The 24,374-nt window shown below is 37.2% G+C and overlaps 1 protein-coding gene across 3 annotated transcripts in view; it reads left to right on the top strand.

The window, feature by feature from the left end:
• Pla2r1 (phospholipase A2 receptor 1) overlaps positions 1-24,374 on the top strand; it is a 122,996-nt gene that overhangs the window by 33,023 nt on the left and 65,599 nt on the right. For all 3 annotated transcript variants that reach the window (XM_074070929.1, XM_074070927.1, XM_074070930.1), the window contains exons 7-10: positions 3,934-4,128; positions 5,481-5,638; positions 8,789-8,887; positions 20,647-20,759. In XM_074070929.1, coding sequence (XP_073927030.1) covers positions 3,934-4,128; positions 5,481-5,638; positions 8,789-8,887; positions 20,647-20,759 — 565 coding nt within the window. The remainder of the gene's footprint in view (positions 1-3,933; positions 4,129-5,480; positions 5,639-8,788; positions 8,888-20,646; positions 20,760-24,374) is intronic.

Genomic DNA, 24,374 nt, shown 5'->3' with positions numbered 1-24,374 from the left:
TTTTATTGTAAGTTATTCTTATGTGTTGTTTACTTATTCACTCAATATGCTAAAATTCCTAATTTGCTAATAATTCATGATTTAAGTGTGGTTAATGTTGGTTTATAGGAACAAACTGGGTTCATATATGTTTTATATAAACCAATTGTGGTTCATATATATGTGGCTGGGTCATATCTGTAATTCCAAGAGGCACCATGAATCTGACAAATGCATGTAGGTCTTTACTAAAAACAGAAATAAAATAATCCAATCATAACAAATGCTTTCTTTCATTCTTTTAAAACATTTTCATTCTTTGTCATCTTACATTCGAAAAGCAAAACATGCTCCCTTATCTATTCTAATTTTGAGTTTTATGTTTCTCCTAGAAGCTAATGATAAAACAAATAATTTAATAAAATCTTTACTGCATTGATTTGCTTTTTGTTAACTTTTTAATATTGGCACTAATAATTGTATATATTTATGGGGTACAATGTGTTTTGCTACATGTATACATCGTATAATAATCAAATCAAGGTAATTAGCTTATCTGCTATTTCAAATAATTATCCTGTCTTTATGGTAAGAACATTCAAAATCCTCTCTTCTAGCTGTTTTGAAATATACAATGCATTATTTTTAACTGTATTCACCAAATTGTGAAATACAACTAGAACCTATTCCTCCTCTTTAATTATAACTTCACACTCTACTTCATTGGTTTTCTACCACATTCCATATTTCATATCAATAACACATGCTTCCCATTAAAAGAAAATAAAAAATTGGGGGTGTAACTAAGACTTAAATAATACCTAATTATAATCTAGTAACTGAAATCCAGTTACTTCTGTTTTTAAGATCTTATAACCTGATTTTAGTTTTAGTGAGAATTAATGTCTTAACTAAAAGCAGAGATAAAACATAACCATTTTAAAAGATTATTATAAGAATAATTAGATACAACTCTAGATTTAAAATAAACCCAATTATCATTTTGAAATATTTCCCCTTGCTACTAGGTTTTAGCTCTCATTTTCCTTCAAATTACTAAACCTGAGATTATTGTAAAATAAAGGATAGGGACAGGGAGAGAAGAAACATTTCACCGGTTTTTTGTGTAGGGATTTTTTTCTATTATTTTGAGAACTTGCTAAAATTGCTACTGGCTGTTATTATCCTTTTCCCTATTTCTTCCTTCTTTCACCTTTATTTTTCCATTTCTTCCTTCACCTTTTCCTTTTTTTTTTCCCTCTTGTCACCATTCTTTCCCTCTGTTTTATTTATTCTTCTCATCTTTGAGATGGTTGCACTAAACTGGATTGGATTACTTGCTGCTGCTTTGAGTCCAACAGATTCTTCTGATAGTCTAGTACAGTATCTTCAAACTATATTTCTGGGAGCCCAGGGTTCTTTTTCAAAAATTGTATTTATTAATTGACATAAAAACATAAAAATCATACATATTAATGGAATATCATATAATGTTACAATACATGAACGCACTGTGCAATGTTTAAGTCAGGTTAGACACATCCATCTCCTCAATCATTTATCATGTCTCTATGGTAAAAATGTTCAAAATTCTTTTTTCTACCTTCTTGAAATATGCAGTTCATGATTGTCACCTATAGTCACCTTACTGTACAATAGCATGCCAGAACTATCCACTCTCATCTAAACCTAATTTGTTCAGCATTTTTATTATGAAGGGAGGTTGAATTTTATCTAGTGCTTTTTCTGCATCTATTGAGATGATCATATGGTTTTTCTCCATCATTCTGTTAATATGGCATTTTATGTTTATTGATTTGCATATATTGAACCATCCTTGCATCTCTGAGATCGCAGGTGAATAATCTTTTAAATGTGCTGTTGGATTTGGTTTGCTAGTATTTTGTTGAGTTTTGCAGCTCTCAAGGATATTGGCTTGTAAGTTTCTTTTTTGTGTTGTATCATCTGGTTTTAGTATGAGGGTAAAGTTAGCCATATAGAATGTGTTTAGAAGAATTCCTTCCTCTTTTATTTTTTGGAATAGCAATGAGAATTGGTATTATTAGTTCTGTAAATGTTTGATAGTATTCAATAATAAAGCCACCTGGTCCTGGGCCACCTGGTCCTGGGCTTTTCTTTGATGGGAGACTTTTTATTACTGATTCACTCTCATTACTTGTTTTTGGTCTATTCATGTTTTCTATTTCTTCATGATTCAGTCTTGGTAAAGTGTATATGCCTACGAATTGGCCCATTTCTCCTAAGTTATCAAATTCGTTGGCATATAGATGTTCATAATAATCCCTAATGACCTTTTTATTTATGTGGTGTCAGTTGTAATGTATCCATTGTCATCTCTAATTTGACGTATTTGAGTCCTTTTTTTTTTTCTTAGTCTAGTTAAGGGTTTGTCTGTTTATCTTTTTGAATAACTAGCCACTTGTTTTGTATTTTTAAATCTCCTCTTCTTTCATTTCTGCTCTGATTTTTATTTCCTTCTACTAATTTGGGGTTTGCTTGGTTCCTGTTTTCTGGTTCTTTGAGATGCAGCTATAGGTTGTTTATTTGAGACCTTTTCTGCTTTGTGTGTCTATGGGAGAATAATCACCAGAGAATCTTATTCAACCACCATTTTTTTTTCTGTAGTATTGGGGATGGAACCCAAGGCCTACCCATAGTAAGCAGTGCTCTGCCACTGAGCTGCATCCCCAGCCCTCAACCACCACTTTGCTCCACCTCCCCAAGGTTCTTTCTTGGCTCTGCACTTGCTTCAATCAGAAAAGTTCCTCTTTCATCTTTTTGTCTTACATTTAGAGTGAGGTTTAAAATTTCATGTTTAAAAAAGGTTCCATGATGTCTTTTTAGGCTGTCAGCCATCGGGATAGATGACATCTGAATGTTCTAACATTCTTTGACTATGATTCTTATTGATATCAGAGTCTTAGAAGCAATTTTAGGGTTCTTTGTGGGGAGTAAGAGGGTGGGTTGGTTGATTGTTCAGCAGTACTGGAGTTTGAACTCAGGGCCTTGCACTTACTAGGCCAGCTCTCTGCCACAACTTAGCTGTACCTCCAGCCCCCTAGAAGCAATTCTTTTAAATGATTTGTTTTCCAAATAGCAAATAAAGTGTACCCAACTAAATTTGTTCTTAAGGGAGGCACCTAGGGATGTGGAACATAATGGTAGTTGAGGGCTGGAGATACAGCTCAATGGTAGACCACTTACCTAACATGTGAGAAGTCCTGGGTTCTATTCCCAGCACTGCAGGAAAAAAAAATGTTGGTGGCTGAGTAAAGCAAAACTGCAATTACTTGTGAGGGACAAACTCTTGAAAAAGGAGATCTAAAACCTAGTATCACCTTCCTCTCCAAAGTCCAAACCATCAAGACACTTGGCTCCTAGAAATCCAACCCAGATTTGATACTCACCCATCGTGATATCACAGGCACCAACCAGATTGACCCTCAAGGTGAAACCTATTTGTCATTCCTACTCTACAGGAAGTGGTCAGACTTTTAGACTCTTTTTACCTGAAGATAAATATCTATCCTATGTGTAAATACTGTATATAAAATCTTTGGAATACCATTTAAATTACATTCCACAATAGACCTTTTGCAATGTCAAAACATTTCAGAAAAGGACTCTATTAAATTTTATATCTAGCCCTGACTCTCCATTTTCATTGTGTGACTTTTGTAACATCTCTAACTTCTTTGTGCCAGAGGTCTCTCATCTGGAAAATGAAGTACTAAAATTCATTAGATCTAGGTCAGAGATGAGACTCTTCTCACTCCAGAGATCTAAAATTCCATGACTTATATGTCATTTCATAAGTTTTTATTTTTTAACCTTTTTAAAAGTAATCATATTGATGGAAATTTATATAAATGGTATTAAGTAATACTTAAAATAATTATGGAAAATGGTATTTTTTTCTGTTGATTTAAAAAGAAAAAGATGCATGGAAATATTATACTACCCACTGTGAGCCTGGCTGGAATCCCTACCATCGTAATTGCTACAAGCTTCAGAAGGAAGAAAAGACCTGGAATGAGGCTTTGCATTCTTGCCAGTCTGATAACAGTACATTAATAGACATAGCTTCATTAGCAGAAGTGGAGTTCTTTGTAAACCTCCTTGGAGATGGTGAGTCCCAACCACCTTTCATTTAAGAGATGACATATGATGTAGTAACTACTTTTTTAAAGGGGAGTTGAAAAGAAATTTAAGCTATTCAAAGGTGATGATTTATGGCACATATATTTCAAGTTTCTAAATAACATCCAGAAACAAAAATTCATTGGAGTTTTTACAAAATCCATGTTCAGAGACATCTTCACAAATGTCAGCTAGATTTCTTTTTAAAAATTTTTAAGGGATAAAAGTCATTTCCTGAAATTTCTAATACAAGATCTAAACCTGTGATTTAGGTTTATGACTAGTAGATAACAGCATGCGGAGTCACACAAAGGGAATTTCTTAGGCAAATAATTTAACTTAAATAACATTAGCCAGTTAAAAAAGTGATGATTTAATTACTTTTCAGGCTATGTGTCATGTTTAGGAGTTGCACACTCCTGGTCCACTCTCATCTTCATTTCATTGTAGCAAGTCTGTCCCTCCCTATGTCCTATGCTTAACATGGAATATTGTTGAAAAACACTGAAGCCATCAACTTCACGTTTTAGTGCTTAAAAATGAAAAAACAAAAAAAATTCCCACACTTTACTTTGATGACCTTTTCAACACTAGGCTTTAGTTTGGAGTGAAAAACAAATCCTTCTCTGTCATTTTTCCTAATCCTTTGCATTTGGGATTAAAAGAATCCTCCAGCTGCCTCTATGTAACAAGAACACTGGAACATCGCTCTCAAATGCCTTGGGTCTTTTCACCCCACCCAGGCTGTCAAGCTTATTTATTTTTTTCTAGTAACCCCATTGCTCTCATTTCAATGCCTTTAAAAGCATTTGTTCCTTTTTTTCATTGACAAAAACCCCACCACCTTAAAGCTTAGACTATTGTTAATTTTTTTTAATGTGCCCTTCCCATAATAAAATCAACCTTCCTATCTTTTTCTTTTTTCTAGGCAGAAGCAAAAGCTTACTTTTTTTTTTTCTTGACTGTACTAGGGTTTGAACTCAGGGCCTCACACTTACTAGGTAAGCAGTCTACCACTTGAGCCACTCCCCCATCCCTAAAAGCTGACTTTTAGATCGCTTTACATATAGTAGTAGTTGCTGGAGTCCCAGGAATCCGAGGAGCAAGACCTTTAGCTTTGTCCCTGACTTATAACATCTATATCAAGAAAATCTGTATATTATGGAAGGGAGAAGGTTTAGGTGGGTATTTTGTGCTAAAACTTAAACAGGTTTTTTTTTCACATGAAGAAATGAAAAAGAAATCATATGCAAAGTGATATGTTTTGGTAATAACCCCTCTGTATTATCAACTTTGCAAATAACAGTATCATATAAATAATTTACATTTATCTCTTACAGAAAATGCATCAGAAACATGGATTGGTCTGAGCAGCAATAAAATCCCAGTTTCCTTTGAATGGTCTAACAGCTCCTCAGTCATCTTCACAAACTGGCACACACTTGAGCCCCAAATTCTTCCAAATAGAAGCCGGCTATGTGTCTCAGCAGAGCAATCTGTAAGTTGGTTTGCATGTTCAGTTCTCAATTTTGCTGGACTTGTAATGAGGATCACCTATGCCAGAGACCTGAGCAATGGCAAAAACCAAGAGAGGCACAGTTCCTGTTCCTCATGGGGCTTCCATGCTAAGCAATAGACAAGTAAACACAGAACCCTTGTGATAATTATGGCTGTGATGAATGCGCTGAGGAAACAGGTGACATGATGGTGAGAAACTTGGGCTGGAGCAGTTGCTTCAGACAAGACAGTCACAGAAGCCCTCTCGAAAGAGGACATGTAAGGTAGGAACTCAAACAAACAAAAAGTCTCTTCTAGAACAAGATTAGAACATGCCAGGCAAAGGGCAGCAAGCACAAAGGCCCAGAGGGTTGCCATCTTTAATGATCAAAACAATGACCAAGTGTGAGAGACTAAGTGTGAGAGTGTGGTAAGATATGGGGCAGGAGGAGTGGAAAAATTCCAGGCTTGTAGGCAAAAGGATAGGAACCATTAAATGCTTCTAGGACACAGGGGTTTGTGGGGTGGGGGAGAATAGTCTGACTTACATCTTTAAAAAATTATTGCTGCTACATAGAAAATGGATTAGAGAGGAATAAAAGAAAAACATAAAAATATTTTTGGCAGTTTCTCCAGGGTTGACAGAGTAGTGATTATGAGGAGAAGATAACAAATTCAAGGAGATTTGAGAGGACTTGTTACTAAATTAGATGTGAAGGTAAGAAAGAGGTAGATTTTTGACTTAAGCAACCACCATTTTGGTACATGGTGGTGTGGTTGACCACCATGGTGAAGGGGAAAAGAAGAACTGAGGTGGAAGATTACTGTGGAGAGTGATGCCTTTTAAGCTCCATTATCTTATTAACATAAAAGGTTTTCGGCAGTATGTGTATATTTTTAAATATTGTGATCAATGGTAAATCTCACTCACATAATTGCAATGGATCCTATCACCTTAACATTACACATACCCCTGTGTTCTCATCTCTCATTTATCTAAAACATTGGATTACACAGAATTAGTTTAATACCGAGCCATTTGAATTGCTTATTATATATTAAAAACAGCCTTACTCTCTCTGCTTAAAGAGAATTACTGGCTGAGTTTTAGGAGGCTTTTGGGATTTGATGGATGTCCTCATTCTTTTTAACCACCAGGACACCACGCCTGTGCCAACCAAATAGGGAAATTTTCTAAGAATTTGTTTTTGTGATGTTTCATTGTTGAATCTTTTGAGTCTTGTAGGAACATATGCAGTTACAATTGTATATACAATCACAGTGCCTCTGGGTGACATTTAGGGAGGAAGAAACAATGACCTCTCTAAATGTTTATCATGGGTCTAGCTCTGCTGAAATCCAGAACTTTATGCTATATTATCGATGGTTTATTGATCCATTGTTTTGATACAACTAAGATGACCTTCATTTTCTATTGTCTGACATGGATATTTCACTTAGAATCTTTACAGAACAGGAGCCATTGTTTGGATAGGAATTATTTTAAGAGAGCAAGGATAGATACTAATATTGGGTGGGTCTGAACAATGCTGCCCTAAGTGTAATAATTCGAAGCCCCCATTTTGGAGCTACAATACATAACAATTAACATTTCCATCAAGTAGAATTCAATATGAATACAATTATTAATAATAAGTAGCTCAATCATAGTTAATGCATAGATTTAAATGTGGGAGACTAGGAGACTGTTTATTCACTTATCCACCCAACAGTCATTAGCAACTAATATGTGCCTGACGCTATCCTGTAACTGGATGTTTTGTTGGACTACTCCATGGAGACGGACACAGCACTGCTCTTACAGGCAAAGGTGTCAGCCCCTGACATAGTATGTTTCTGAAGGTTGTAGAAGGGCTCCATAGTCCCCTAAAATTTCCTGAATACCTGAGATTTAAATTGTATGGTTTTAATCTAAGATTATGATTTGTGTTAAAATAATAAAAACTTATCTGGGAAAATAAAATTTTAATTAGTTAGTAGTTATTGTATCATGATCAGTGAAGGATATAAAAGTAGCCTTTGGCAGCCTAGGAGAAAACCTGAAAGTATCTCCCTAGCAGTAATGAGGAAGGTGCAGCCAGGCATGGTAGTACATGTCTATAATCCCAGCACCTTGGGAGGCTTAGGCAGGAGAATTGTAAGTTCAAGGCTAACCTGAGCTACATAGAAATTTCCAAGTCAGTCTGGGCTACATAAGGAGACCCTGTTTCAATAAAACAATGACTGACTGAGTGGCTGGCTGGATAGATGATAGATGATAGATAGATAGATAGATAGATAGATAGATAGATAGATAGATAGAAAGCTGGCTGGGTGGTGCTCTGAAAACTTTGTGATGAAGGACATTGGGGGTTAAGCATGAATTTCAGTCATGAGAATGGTACCTAGGATGATTCATGGAGTGTCCAGTTATTTCCCACCCTTTGATTTACCACTTAGAAGTAGCTGGAGAGGGAAAGCATCATTCTCACCTGGTCAGAGGGATGACTTCATCCAGGTTATTTTCCAAGTGTGGGCCCCAGCCCAGCAGCATCAACATCCCCTGCAACCTTATTAAAACACAAACTCTCAGGTTCCACCAGACCCACTGAATGAGACCCTTTGTCATAGAGAACAGTCACCAATGGTTCAGGGGAGGCCTGTCTGGGTTATGTGGTACACACTAATGACTGAAAACCACTGCTCTCCCATCTTTTTCAAGGAAGGATGGAGAGCTGCTTATAATCAAAGCTAGGCTGACCTCATTATTAGCATTGCCTCCAAGTTTTTACTAACTATAGGACCCTGTACAAAGTATTAACATGGGAATAATAAATCCTACATCATAGGATTGTTGAGATAGATGAAAATGGCCCAATCTTAAGCTGGCACAAGCAGCAACCAAGAAATATCAATTGTTTCCTCCCTCCTATCCACCCAGTTCTGGATTGGAACTGCCATGTGCTGGAGGCACAGCAGGGCCTGTATTCATGAAGAGACTGCCAGTCCTTTCCATGGCTAGGCAGGGTCCTAAAACTACTCTATCAGGAGTGCTTGTTATCAATCACATTGTTTGTTTACAAAACTTGTCATTGCCCATCAGCATCAGCATGGAGTGTACTCATTCATGTTGTAACACTTTCCTCCTTAGGAAGGGCACTGGGAAGTTAAAGATTGTGAAGAAACACTCTATTACATTTGTAAAAAAGCAGGCCAAGTCCTTTCTGATGCTTACTCAGGATGCCAAGAGGTAAGTGCTGTTAATGCGCCAATGTCAGTACAGGGGACTACAGAACCAGAATAGCATACCAACCATCATTTTAAAATAAATCAGTCTCCACATGCTGCCTTTGCTTCTCCTCCCTCTCTTTCCTTTCCCTTCCTTCCCCTTCTTCTTCCCTCCTCTTTATTTCTGAGAGTGGGCTACTTTTTACAAACCAAACAATTATAAGCTAGAGGAACCTGAAGGATTTGCAGCCCTGAAAGGATCATTGTCTTGCTGTCCTGTTTGACTCAAGTCTACTTTTTATAAATTAAAAAAATTAAATGATCCTATTATTCCATCTGTTCAGTGAGTGTTAAGGGATGCCCCATCTCACATGTTTTTCATTGTTCTCAAGCGGCTATCAGAAAGCAAATGAATTCCTTGGAAACAGAGAAGGGGTTTCTGCACCCAGAACTTTGCCTTCCTCTTCACCCTTTCTAGACTTACATATTGAAATAGAATACAGAACCTTAGAATTAGCCTCTAAGGAAGAACGAATACCAATTATACAAAAACTGTTCCATAAAGCTGAGGTGAACTTTACCCTAATACTAAAATCAGACACAGATCTCATAAACACAGATGCAAAAAAATGTTTTTAAGAGTTTTAGAGGACTGGAGGAGTAGCTCAAGTGGTAGAGTATTTGCTTTGCAAGAGTGGAGCCCTGAGTTCAAACCCCAGTCCCACCAACAAAAAAAAAAAGAAAGAAAGAAAAATTCTTACTTAGAGGAGGATCCAAGATGCAACTAGGGCACAGAAGCAGACAGCGTGAGCTCCATGAATCAAAAACCTTGCTGAGATGCTGGAGCCACACTTGGTGGAAATAAAGCACCAAGGATAATCAAAACTTCGATACCCTGAACCCTTAGCCCATATAAAGCTTCTCCATACCATGTTGCACTGAGAAAACAGGAGGGCTGCCACTGCCGCCATATACCAGCATCAAACCTGCCTGGGAGACATTTGGCAGACCAGATAGTTTTACTATTGTGAATTGGCTAATACCAAATTACACTCAGACCAGGGACAGAAATAGTACACACACACTTAGCTAAAAACCCAATACAGCCCCAAAATAAAATTAAGCCAAGGGAAAGAAAACAGGTGACTGAAACTACCAACTAGCCTATCAAGAACATAGTTGCACAGTACCAAGTGGAGTTATGGGAAGATGAAAAAGGTATGGAAACCATTCTCCCCCCCCAAAGAATAATGTAGTACAGGTTTCAGAGGGAAATGAAGAAAACGGATACCCAGTTCCAGACTCCAACAAAACAAAGATTAATGATGCCAAGGAATCCAACAATGCCCACAAGAACATCCTTAAAGAAGAAATCCTGCAAGCAATCACTGAGAAGTTCATGGAGATGTTACTATATATGGTCAACCAAAACATACAAGAGGCACTCAAGAAATTCCAAGACACCAAAAATAAAGAATTTGAGAAGACACAGAAACGAATAAATGAACTCATTGGAGCCCTAAATAAACACCAAAGTGAAACAGAAAACACTATAAATAGAGAGATAAATGAATTAAAGATAAAAGTAGACAATATTAAAGAGGAAGTGACCCATGATATGGAAAACCTCAGAAAAAAGAATGAAACAGAAATACAAAACACAATGGAAGGCCACTCCAGCAAACTATAACAAGCAGAAGACTCTCAGAACTTGAAGATGAAATGGAAATTAAAGGAAAAACTGAAGAGCTATTAGTCAGACAACTCAAGACCTGTGAAAGGAATATGCAAGAACTCACCAACTCCATGAAAAGACCAAACCTGACAATCATGGACATTGAAGAAGAAGAGGTGTAAGCAAAAGGGATTCATAATATATTCAACAAAATAATAACAGAAAATTTCCCAAACCTAGAGAAAGCTATGCCCTTCAGGTACAGGAAGACTCCAGGACACCAAATAGACTTGACAAAAATAGAACTACCCCAAGACATATTATCATTAAAATAACAAGCACAGAACATAGAGAAAGAATATTGAAAGCTGTAAGATAGAAAAAACAACACACAAAGGTAAACCCATCAAAATCATAGCAAATTTCTCAACGGAAACCTTAAAAGCAAGAAGGGCATGGAGTGAGGTCTTCCAAACACTGAATGAAAACAACTTCAACCCTAGGATACTCTGTCCAGCAAAACTATCATTCAAAATAGATGGAGCAATAAAAGTCTTCCACAATAAGCAGAAACTAAACAATATATGACCACCAAGGCACCACTACAAAAGATTCCTCAAGGAATTCTGCACACAGAAAATGAAAGCAAACAAAACCATGAGAGGACAGGCAGCACCAAACCACAGGAGAAGAAAAGACAAGGAATCAGAGAGTAACATTGATTCAGCAACACACAATCAAACCCTTAAAAAACACAAACAACTAAATGACAGGAATCACACATACCTATCAATGCTAACACTGAATATTAACAGACTTAACTCCCCCATCAAAAGACACCATTGGCAAACTGGATTAAAAAGGAAGATCCAACAATCTATTGTTTACAGAAGACCCATCTCATTGACAGAAACAAGTACTAGCTTAGGGCAAAAGGCTGAAAGAAGATTTACCAAGCCAATGGCCCCCCAAGTAAGTATATTGCAGGAGTAGCAATACTTATCTTGAACAAAGTAGACTTCAAACTTACATTGATCAAATGAAATAAAGAAGGACACTCCATACTAATAAAAGGGAAAATACATCAAAAGGAAATAACAATTATCAACCTATATGCACCCAATGTCAGTGCACCAATTTCACCAAACATGCTCTGAGTAGTAGGAGACTTTACCCTATCACCAATAGATAACTCATCCAAACAAAAAATCAATAAAGAAATTCTAGAACTGAATCACACCATAGATCAAATGGACCTAGCTGATGTTTTCAGAATATTTTATTCAACTTCCATACAATATACATTCTTCTCAGCACCCCATGGAACGTTCTCCAAAATTGATCATATCTTAGGACACAAAGCAAGCCTCAACAAATATAAGAAAATAGAAATAATCCCATGCATTCTATCTGATCACAATGCATTAAAACTAGAACTCAACAACAAAGATAGCAGTAGAAAACATGAAAACAATTGGAAACTGAACAACACATTACTCAATGATCCGTGGGTCATTGATGAAATAAAAGAGGAAATTAAAAGGTTCCTGGAAGTTAATAAAAATGAAAACACAACATACCAGAACCTATGGGACATAGCAAAGGCAGCCCTAAGAGGAATGTTTATAGCCATGAATGCATATATTAAAAGGACAGAAAGATCTCAAGTCAATGACCTAATGCTACATCTCAAACTCTGAGAAAAACAAGAACAAGCAAAAACCCAAAACAAGCAGAAGGAGACAAATAATAAAACATAAGGGCCAAAATTGATGAAATAGAAACAATAACAACAAAAAACATACAAAGAATCAATGAAACAAAAAGCTGGTTCTTTGAAAAAATAAACAAGATTAACAGACTCCTGGCAAACCTGACTAAAATGAGGAGAGAAAAAACCCAAATCAGTAAAATCAGAAGTGCAAAAGGGAAGATAACAACAAACACCACAGAAATTCAGGGAAACATCAGAGATACTTTGAGAACCTATATTCCAATAAATTTGAAAATCTTAAAGAAATGGACTAATGTCTAGATACTTATTACCATTCAAAATTGAGCCAGGAGGAAATTAATCACCTGAATAGATCTATAACACAAAATGAAATTGAAGCAGCAATAAAGAGTGTCCCAAAAAAGAAAAGTCCAGGACCTGATGGATTCTCAGCTGAATTCTATCGGACCTTTAAAGGAGAGTTAAAACCAACTCTCCTTAAACTGTTCCATGAAATAGAAAGGGAGGGAATATTGTCTAACTCATTTTATGAAGCCAGTATTACACTCATTCCAAAACCAGGCAAAGACACCTCCAAAAAGGAGAACTATAGGCCAATCGCCTTAATGAACATCAATGCAAAAATCCTCAACAAAATAATGGCAAATAAAATCCAACAACATATCAGAGAGATCATTCGCCATGACCAAGTCAGCTAATCCCAGGAATGCAGGGGTGGTTCAACATATATAAATCTATAAATGTAATTCAGCACATTAATAGAAGCAATGACAAAAGCCACTTGATCATCTCAATAGATGCAGAAAAAGCCTTTGATAAGGTCCAACACCACTTCATAATAAAAGCTCTAAGAGGCGCAGTTACCACATCACTGGAAAGATGGCAGAGGGAGAGGAAAGAAAAAAGATCCCATTGGTTCTAGAAAATCTCCTGAAAAAGAGGAAAGCTTATCAAGCCCTCAAAGCCACCCAAGCAAAGCAAGCACTTTTGGAAAAGAAGGAGAGGAAAGGAAAAGAGTTCAGGTTTAAACGGCTGGAATCATTCCTACGTGATTCCTGGAGACAGCAACGCGATAAGGTGCGTGTCAGACGTCTGGAAGTGAAACCTCGTGCTTTGGAAGTGCCTGATAAACATTCCTTGGCCTTTGTTGTGCGCATCCAAAGGATTGAAGGCGTCAGTTTACTGGTGAAGAGGACCATTGCAAGACTTCGTCTGAAGAAATTGTTTAGTGGTGTCTTTGTCAATCACTACCAGAAACATGAAAATGCTTTGTGTAAGCAGCAATCAAGAGTCTCACCAAAAAGAAAAGTCCAGGACCTGATGGATTCTCTGCTGAATTCTATCAAACTTTTAAAGAAGAACTGATACCAACCCTCCTTAAACTGTTCCACGAAATAGAAAGGGAAGGAAAACTGCTGAACACATTTTATGAAGCCAGTATTACACTTATCCCAAAACCAGGCAAAGACACCTCCAAAAAGGAGAACTATAGGCCAATCTCCTTAATGAACATTCATGCAAAAATCCTCAACAAAATAATGGCAAACCAAATTCAACAACACATCAAAGAGATCATTCACCACGACCAAGTAGGCTTCATCCCAGGGATGCAAGGGTGGTTCAACATACGAAATCAATAAACAAAATAAACCACATTAACAGAAGTAAAGACAAAAACCACTTGATCATCTCAATAGATGCAGAAAAAGCCTTTGATAAGATCCAACATAATTTCATGATAAAAGCTCTAAGAAAACTAGGAATAGAAGGAAAGTACCTCAACATTATAAAAGCTTTATATGACAAACCTACAGCCAGCATTATACTTAATGGAGAAAAACTGAAACCATTCCCTCTAAAATCAGGAACCAGACAAGGATGCCCGTATCTCCACTCCTATTCAACATAGTACTGGAATTCCTAGCCAGAGCAATTAGGCAAGAAGAAGGAATAAAAGGAATACAAATAGGTAAACAAACTGTCAAAATATCCCTATTTGCAGACGACATGATCCTATACCTTAAAGACCCAAAAAACTCTACTCAGAAGCTTCTAGACATCATCAATAGCTACAGCAAGGTAGCAGGATATAAAATCAACATAGAAAAATCATTAGCATTTCTATACACTAACAATGAGCAAACGGAAAAAGAATGTATGAAAACAATTCCATTTATAATAGCCTCAAAAAAACCCAAATACCTAGGTGTAAACCTAACAAAAGATGTGAAAGACCTCTACAAGGAAAACTATACACTTCTGAAGAAAGAGATTGAGGAAGACTATAGAAAGTGGAGAGATCTCCCATGCTCAAGGATTGGTAGAATCAACATAGTAAAAATGTCTATACTCCCAAAAGTAACCTACATGTTTAATGCAATTCCCATCAAAATTCCAGTGACATTCATTAAAGAGATTGAAAAATCTACCGTGAAATTTATATGGAAACACAAGAGGCCATGAATAGCCAAGGCAATACTCAGTCAAAAGAAGAATGCTGGAGGTATCACAATACCTGACTTCAAACTATATTACAAAGCAATAATGATAAAAACAGCATGGTACTGGCACAAAAACAGACATGAAGACCAGTAGAACAGAATAGAGAACCCAGATATGAAGCCACATGACTATAACCAACTTGTCTTTGACAAAGGAGCTAAAAATATACAATGGAGAAATAACAGCCTCTTCAACAAAAACTGCTGGGAAAACTGGTTAGCAGTCTACAAAAAACTGAAACTAGATCCATGTATATCACCCTATAACAATATTAACTCAAAATGGATCAAGGATCTAAATATCAGACCACAAACTCTAAAGTTGATACAGGAAAGAGTAGGAAATACTCTGGAATTAGTAGGTATAGGCAAGAATTTTCTCAATGAAACCCCAGCAGCACAGCAACTAAGAGATAGCATAGATAAATGGGACCTCATAAAACTAAAAAGCTTCTGATCATCAAAAGAAATGGTCTCTAAACTGAAGAGAACACCCACAGAGTGGGAAAAAATATTTGCCAGCTACACATCAGACAAAGGACTGATAACCAGAATATATAAGGAAGTTAAAAAACTAAATTCTCCCAAAACAAATGAACCAATAAAGAAATGGGCAAGTGAACTAAACAGAACTTTCTCAAAAGAAGAAATTCAAATGGCCAGAAAACACATGAAAAAATGCTCACCATCCTAGCAATAAACGAAATGCAAATTTAAACCACACTAAGATTCCACCTCACCCCTGTTAGAATAGCCATCATTAGCAACACCACCAACAACAGGTGTTGGCGAGGATGCGGGGAAAAAGGAACCCTCTTACACTGTTGGTGGGAATGTAAACTAGTACAACCACTCTGGAAAAAAATTTGGAGGCTACTCAAAAAGCTAAACATTGATCTACCAATTTATCCAGCAATACCACTCTTGGGGATATACCCAAAAGACTGTGACATAGGTTACTCCAGAGGCACCTGCACACCCATGTTTATTGTGGCACTATTCACAATAGCCAAGTTATGGAAACAGCCAAGATGCCCCACTACTGACAAATGGATCAAGAAATGTGGTATCTATACACAATGGAATTTTATGCAGCCATGAAGAAGAACGAAATGTTATCATTCACTGGTAAATGGATGGAATTGGAGAACATCATTCTGAGTGAGGTTAACCTGGCCCAAAAGACCAAAAATCATATGTTCTCCCTCATATGCGGACATTAGATCAAGGGCAAACACAACAAGGGGATTGGACTTTGAGCACATGATAAAAGCGAGAGCACACAATGGAGGTGTGAGGATAGGTAAGACACCTAAAAAATTAGTTAGCATTTGTTGCCCTTAACGCAGAGAAACCAAAGCAGATACCTTAAAAGCAACTGAGGCCAATAGGAAAAGGGGACCAGGAACTAGAGAAAAGGTGAGATCAAAAAGAATTAACCTAGAAGGTAGCACACATGCACAGGAAATCAATGTGAGTCAACTCCCTGTATAGCTATCCTTATCTCAACCAGCAAAAACCCTTGTTCCTTCCTATTATGTCTTATACTCTCTCTACAACAAAATTAGAAATAAGGGCAAAATAGTTTCTGCTGGGTATTGAGGGGGTGGGAGGGAGAGGGAGGGGGTGGAGTGGGTGGTAAGGGAGGGGGTGGGGGCAGGGGGGAGAAATGACCCAAGGCTTGTATGCACATATGAATAATTTAAAAAAAAGCATATAGCAAACAAATGTGCGCAATAAAAATCTTGATATCATAAAAAAAAAAATCTAAACATAGATCTGCCATACGATCCAGCAATCCCACTCCTAGGGATATACCCAAAGGAATGTGACACAGGTTACTCCAGAGGCACCTGCACACCCATGTTTATTGCAGTGCTATTCACACTAGCCAAGTTACAGAAACAGCCAAGATGCCCCACTACTGATGAATGGATTAAGAAAATGTGGTACTTACACACAATGGAGTTTTACTTAGCCATGAAGAAGAATGAAATGTTATCATTCACAAGTAAGTGGATGGAACTGGAGGACGTAATTCTGAGCGAGGTCAGCCAGGCTCAGAAGACCAAAATCATATGTTCTCCCTCATAAGCAGACTTTATATCTAGGGCAAACACAGCAATGTGGTTGGACTTGGGTCACACGCTAAGGGGAGAGCACTTACGGGAGGTATGGGGATAGGTAGGAAACCCAAAACTTGAAAGTGTTTGATGTCCCCACTGCAGAGAAGCTAATACAGTTACCTTAAAGTGACAGAAGTCAATATGGAGAGGTAGCCGGGAAGTAGTAAAGAGGTCAAGTAGGGATGAATCAATTCAGATTGTAATACACTTGTGCATGGAAGCAATGCTAGGAATCTCTCTGTGTAGCTAAACTAGCTACAACTAGCAAAACCAGTTTGTCTTTCTTATTAATTGCTTATGTCTACTCTTCAACAAAATTGGAGAAAAAGGCAGAACAGGAGCGAGGGAGGGTGGGGGGAGAGGGAGGGGATGGTGGGCATGAGGGAGAAATGGCCCAAACAATGCATGCACATATGAATATATGAATAAAGAGAAAAATAATTTAAAAAGAATTAAAAAAAGAAGTAGAATGCAATCATGGAGATAATAATATATTTATTATTTGAGAAACAGTGAAAACACCTTTAGTATAGTATTGAAGTATTTTAGATATTTTAAATTAAAAATACCACTTTAGATTTAAAGCTAAAAAGGTAGAAAATCATCACTTTAAATTTCTTGAATACATTTAATACCAGACAATAAAGCTGCATAAAACCTATCAATATTCTCAGCATATATACTCATGTTCATTTTCTCTCTGTCTCTCCTGAAATTTTAATGCAGTAATCTCAAAATTTTCCCAGGCCTGGTTTTTAGCAACTCTGTTTTATTTTTTATTTTAACCCAATTATTTATGTTTCGAATAAACAGTGATGCATCTCTGCAGAAACTATGCTTTATCCGTTACTCATGTGTAATAGTGAGTACCCTCCATACTCCAGCTGGACAGTACGTGTGCCACAGCTGAGATGGCACTAGACATTTTATCAAAAATTATAACTCCTGACCTAATCTCTTCCTTACTGTGTCCTTCAAGGCAACTCAGCATGTTTTGTTTTTGTTGAAAGAGCAATTAACTTCTTACACAGCACAAACAATTGATACTGTCTTTGCACTTTTTGTTTACTGCTTCCCTTTTCTGGTAGCATTACTAGTATTTAGAGATTCTGAATCCAAGGCCAGTTCTCTGATTTAATGGAAATTTTTCCCATTAATTTTATTTTTATCAGTCTATGAATATGGTTTCTAAATGTTCCCTTCTTTTAGCTGATTGCTTAATGCAACTCTCTAAATAGCCTAAACTTGTCCAAATTAATTTATGAAAGAGTCAGGAGGCTGAGGCCAAAGGATTGGGAGTTCAAGACCAGCCTATTTGCTTCACAGCAAAAAAAAAAAAAAAAAAAAAAAAGTGATTTATTTTCCCTTTGAGTCACTTTTTTGACATTGGACAATGTGAGCAATTGCTTCAATGTTGTCATGATCATCCATGCATTTAAAATTGAAATGGCACCTAGTGTACAAATGGTTAACCAAAGCAGTCAGTTCTCATCCTTCATTACAGGGACCAGGGCTTATATTATGTACGTCTTGCTTTGCTTGTTTTGCTTACTGCTATGCCACATCTTTTTGCCCTTCTCTTCTTGAGGCTATTCAGTGTTTGGAATATTTTGTTCTGCTATATAGCCCATGCTCCAAAAACTACTAATGAATAAACAATACTTATCAGAAAAGTCAAATTGTCAGCCTTCCTCCAGCTGTCCTTTCAAGCACAGTCAAACCTCCCTTCCCTGTGCTGCAGTGATGCTCTGCTCTTGGTGGCTCTGTCTGGAGCTAGCAGTCACACAGAGAGGTTTGGGAGCAGAGGCCAAGGGGAGGAGTTAGGAGGAGACCCTGGATGACTGCATGGAGGAGCACTATGATCCTCACCTCAACTCCTGAGATGTTTTGAACTAAAACTGCTGATTTCCAAACCAAAGTTTTCTTTCATTGACTGCAAGACTGAGACCTTTTCAAAAAAGTATTATAGAAAGCATTTTATGCCAGATCAAAAACTGTCTAGCATTGATATGGCACAAAATAGAGTATTTTAACTCTGATAAATAGGTTAAAAAAATAGATAGATATAAGTGATGTGATTTAATAATATTGGAAGAAAAAGAACTAAAATAATTCAGTTGAAATACAGTGTATGTTTGTCTCTTGTACCACAATGAACTTAAAGAATCAAGCCACCCTCCCTTCCTCCAGAGCTAAGCCACACAACTATACATTTGCCATTTTTGTCTGGGTGCCAAAACTTGCTCTCTTCCTCTCTAAAAGGACAGCCACTTAATTTAGGAATAATCTCTGCCATACATGAGTTATCTGTATTTTTAACGTTCTCTATTTGAAAGCTTTATTATCCAACCAAGATCATCCTGCATTGCACCCAAACTGGGTTCCAGGCCCAGCTGATCCACTACTTGGTGACTCTAGATCCCTAATCCCAATGAATCTCTGTGAGATAAAATGAAACAATAAAAAAGAAAGTTGAAAAACCGATAGTATTATCTAGAGACATGTCTCACACAGGTTCTCTAGCTTTACTCAAAGATCCTTGCCTCATTATGTTCTTTTGATTCTCAGGAGAACCCCCAAAATATTACTACTATTCTAACTTTGCGGATCAGAAAACTAGATGTGGAGAGATTAAGGAAATTTCTTGAAATGCATATAATGCTGATGAATAAAGCTGAATAGTGGGGGAGTCATGGTTCCAACTCACACATCCTTCCTCCAGCGCCAGAACTCTAAATTTCTACTCTAATGGAGAGGCCTTCTGTATGAAATTCTGTATGTTTAAAGAGAGGTAGAAGGGCAACTCTGGAATGAGTGCCCCTTCGTTTTCTTTTTTGTTTTAGGATTTTGTTTCTTTCATTTTGTTTTGTTTTGTTGTACTGGGAATTGAACCACTTGAGCCAGGACCCCAGTACTTTTATTTTTTTTTTAATTTTGCTTTTGAACTAGCTAGCATTTGTTGCCCTTAATGCAGAGAAACTAAAGCAGATACCTTAAAGCAACTGAGGCCAATAGGAAAAGGGGACCAGGAACTAGAGAAAAGGTGAGATCAAAAAGAATTAACCTAGAAGGTAACACACACGTACAGGAAATCAATGTGAGTCAATGCCCTGTATAGCTATCCTTATCTCAAACAGCAAAAACCCTTGTTCCTTCCTGTTATTGCTTATACTCTCTCTACAACAAAATTAGAGATAAGGGCAAAATAGTTTCTGCTGGGTATTGAGGGGGGGGAGAGGGAGGGGGTGGAGTGGGTGGTAAGGGAAGGGGTGGGGGCAGGGGGGAGAAATGAACCAAGCCTTGTATGCACATATGAATAATAAAAGAAAAATGAAAAAAAAATTTTGCTTTTGAGATAGAGTCTCATTAACTTTTGACCCAGCTGGCCTCAAAATTCCAACCTTCCTGCCTCCACCTCCCAAGTAACTGGGATTACAGACATGCATCACCATATCCAGTTTGGGTCTTTTGTCTTGTTTTGAGGTGTTTTTCCCTTTATTTTCATTTGTGTTTAGGTTTTTGAGTTAATTAAAAAATTAAAGGTAAAACTAATTAAATAAATGTAGATATGGCAGTAGCTGATGGCAATACCAAATAGAATAAATACAAAGTGATATCAAGATAAAAATTCAAGTGAGTCAGAGAAGAAAGTTATAATAATAGTCAATGTGAAGGTGCAAAAAAGATTTCTGGGTATTTCACTAAATTGGGTTATGTCCTTAATTCCCTTTTTCTTTTTTTAAGGGATGGGAGAGACATGGCAGCTTTTGTTACAAAATTGACACAGTCCTTCGAACATTTGACCATGCTTCCAGTGGTTACTATTGCCCTCCTACACTTATAACCATCGCAGACAGGTAAATGAAAATTTTCTAAGAGAAATATGACTGTGCTTTGACTTGAGGGTCCTCGGCATGATAAAAATCTCACTATAATCAGAACTTGTCATAATCTAAAGTATACCATGTGATAGAGTATTAAATTATGTAATGTATTTATTGAGATGAATTTAAATCTTCTGATGTTATTCCTAAATTGATTTTTGGATGACAAATAGTAAAATTTAAGGTGACTTTTACTTTCCAAGAAGATACATTAATTATCTAGCTTTGCTGATACATTCATTGTGTTTAGATTTTAATCTTCTAACTGGGTAATAGAAAAGAAATACGTTATTGAATGGAATTTTTTAATGTGATGAATGAAAGTTATATGGGATGGAAGGTTCATTGCTTCTTGGGTCTATTTTGTTTAGATTGACATTTCTCAGATGCTGACAGAGAGACTGTGTTCTTTTTATACTCCACACAATCCACAGCATGGTAGATGTGGAAAGGGGGATAAAAGTACCATTACAGAAGTCTTTGCTCCCATTTCCTGCGTGGGGAACAAGAAATTTTTCTCCCACCTCCCCTCCCCCGCTCCTGTCTATACTTTATCCTGTTATACTAAAATAAATCCTTGCTAAAACTTAAAAAAAAAAAAAAAGGACCATTACAAAGGTGACCTTTTTTCACTATCAAGGACAATAAGGGCCGGGAGGCCAAGTCCACCAAGCCTAGGACAGAAGCAGGATAAAATGCTTCAGTGGGACCATGGGAAACTATGCCTACAGAGTGAGTCACTTGCTTTGTGCCTAGGCCATTGCTTTTTAAAATATCCACTGAAAAGCTGTGTGTGGTAGTACACACCTATAGTTTCAGCTGCTTGGAGACTGAAGTGGGAAGATCACTTGAGCATGAGTTTGAAAGTAGCCTGGGCAACAGTGAGACTCTGTCTCAAAAAAAAAAAAAAAAAAATCCACTGAATGTCAAGAAGTAGGACACCTGAAGTAGGGCTCTAGTGTTTTCTAGACCCTCTTCGCACCTAAGTCTGACTTGCAGAGTGATTCTGTATTCTTTCTCTGCTCTCTTCACATTGGAAGTCAACACTCAAAGCCAAGTATTTATTTCTTCCTTTCATCCTCTCGCTTTCCTGCTTTCTTTCCCAATCTTTCCTCCAGGGAAACATGCCCAGGAATGTGTGTGCCCACCTGCACAGAGGAATGGAAATGAGTTGATGGCATTTGGCAGACTACATGTCCTTCATTGGAGTACGGCACTACCTTTGTGCATCACAGCATTGTTTTTAGGTGTGCTTTTCTCCCTCCCAAGCATAGCTACCACATACTTTCAAATGGTATGGTAGAAAGTGCCTGGGGAAAAAATCTGATTCATTTCCGCAGGTGAACACGTTACACTTTTTCTTTGACAAACTATATTCAACAGCCAACACTCATACACAGTCGACTCTAAAAAGAACCATGGCACACGTAAATTTGTTTTTAATCTCCCCCCACCTACTAGGCCACTTCAAGGTTCCAAGACAGTGAGTTGACTCCAGACAGTGAGTCAACATGGGACATCTCAACCTGACGAATGAAACTCGGCTCCTTTGTTGATTATAATTTAATTATGCTTTGTGCTTAAGAAAAGAGTTCTAATTGTTTCATCTATTTTTCATGTCTCATTTTTTCTTTTCTTTTTTTTGTTTAATAGTCATTGAGTGCTTGTCACATACCTGACACAGTGTTAATTACCTTTCATACATCATCTGACCATGCAAAAAATTAATAGTCGAGAGTTCATTAGAAAATTATTTATTGAATGCCTATTTTGTGAGAGGCACCATATTAAATACCAACATGCTGAAAAAAGAAATAAAAGGTGTGTTGTGATTGTCTAATACCATCTGCCGCACAGCAGCTAAAAGAACATAGACACAAAGAAGGTAGAAAAACACTATACTTGGATACGCTCACAGTAACATTACAGATTGTTCATAGTACCAAAGTGACCCAAACTAAGGCTGAAACCTATTAGAATTTAAATGCTTCATTCCCTAACACTTTGGGGACCTCATACAAATGCTAGAAAATGTGTGAGGGAAAAAAAATCTGTTTCATTTCCCCAAACTGTATACGAGATGTTATGAACACATTCATTTTTTTCTTTGAGAAACTACATTCAGCAGCCAACACTCATGTTTGGTCCATCTCTAAAGCAGGACTGTGACATAGGTCAATTTGTCTTTAGTCCCATTTCAGCTACTGAGGTTGCCTTGTGCTAGTACACTGCCCAGTCACCAAACAAGCCTACAGAACTATACATGAGTGGTAAGGTGGCTTCAATCAAGTCAGCTAGTATCAGGGACACTTCACAATCATGACCATGGCCAAAAAGTAGTGGCTCCACCACAGGACTCTGGAATTGAGGAAAGGCAGGGTCCAGACTCTTGATTTTCATTCATTCAGACCTCCTCAGGGAAGAAACTGCTGTTTGAGTGGCAATTTGTTTTCAAATGTCTGAGAATGCTGATAGTAGATAGACAGTGTCCTCAGACCCAGGAGTGTCCACTAGCAGCCTTGGTAATCATTTTCTTCCATTACTGATTTCCTGTTTGAGTTAAGACACTTCTGTCACTCTCTAGCACCCAGGATTGTACTTGCTAATTGATTTTCCACTCTTCTGCACAATGGAGTGACAGGTTTGATGGGCACAATTAGAACCACCTGCTACAAATTACTTATTTATTTTATCGGGCAACTGCTCCTGGTCTAGGACTTTTTAACACTTTGTGGAATAGAGAGGGGAAGAAAAGCATACCCTTGTTGCTGAATAACAGGTTTTTATTTGTTGGCCTACTGTTATAAAACTTTTCTCAGGCCTGACCACTTTGCTTCTAGACAGGAATGCAAAACTTGATTTCCATAGTTACCATGGATAATTGTCTAAATGCATGCATATCTAAATCTTGAATCAATTAGCCATGGAAATTTTGGAACAAATGACATTTTGATTTTGTGATTTTTTTCCCAGAGAGAATTCTGTAATATCTCATTTTCTCCTAAATTGAAATGTGCATTATTTGCACATTTGTATGTTATTTGCATATTTGCAGTTAACTTTTATAATTTTTGCCATTTCCAAGTGTGTAGTTACATGGTGCTAAGTGCATTTACATTGCTGTGGATCCACCACTACCACCCATCTCCAGAGCTTTTTCTTCTTCCCAAACTGAAATTTTGCACTCATTAAACAGAACTCCCAATTCTCTCCTTCCCTCAGCTCTTGATGACTACTGTTCTACTTTCTGTCTCTATTATAAGTTTGATTGTTCCAGATACTAGATATAAGTGGAATCAAACAGTATTTGTCTTTTTGTGCCTGGATGATTTCACTTAGCACGTCTTCAAGGTTTAGCCATATTGTCACATATGTCAGAATTTTCTTCCTTTATAAGGCTGATTAAGATTTACGCCTTTTATTGCAGTAGCATTCCAGAAGCTGAGGCAGAAGGAACTCCAATTCAAGGCCAGTGTGGGCTACATAGCAAGACCCTGTCTCAAAAAAAACAACAAAACCAACCAAAAAAAAAAAAAAAGAAATTTCCTCGTATTGTATGCATATAGCACATTTATTCATCAATAGACA

The sequence above is a fragment of the Castor canadensis genome, chromosome 4 (assembly GCF_047511655.1).
Source record: "Castor canadensis chromosome 4, mCasCan1.hap1v2, whole genome shotgun sequence".
In the NCBI taxonomy this organism is placed as follows: Eukaryota; Metazoa; Chordata; class Mammalia; order Rodentia; family Castoridae; genus Castor; species Castor canadensis.
This window is presented reverse-complemented; position numbering and strand designations above follow the sequence as displayed.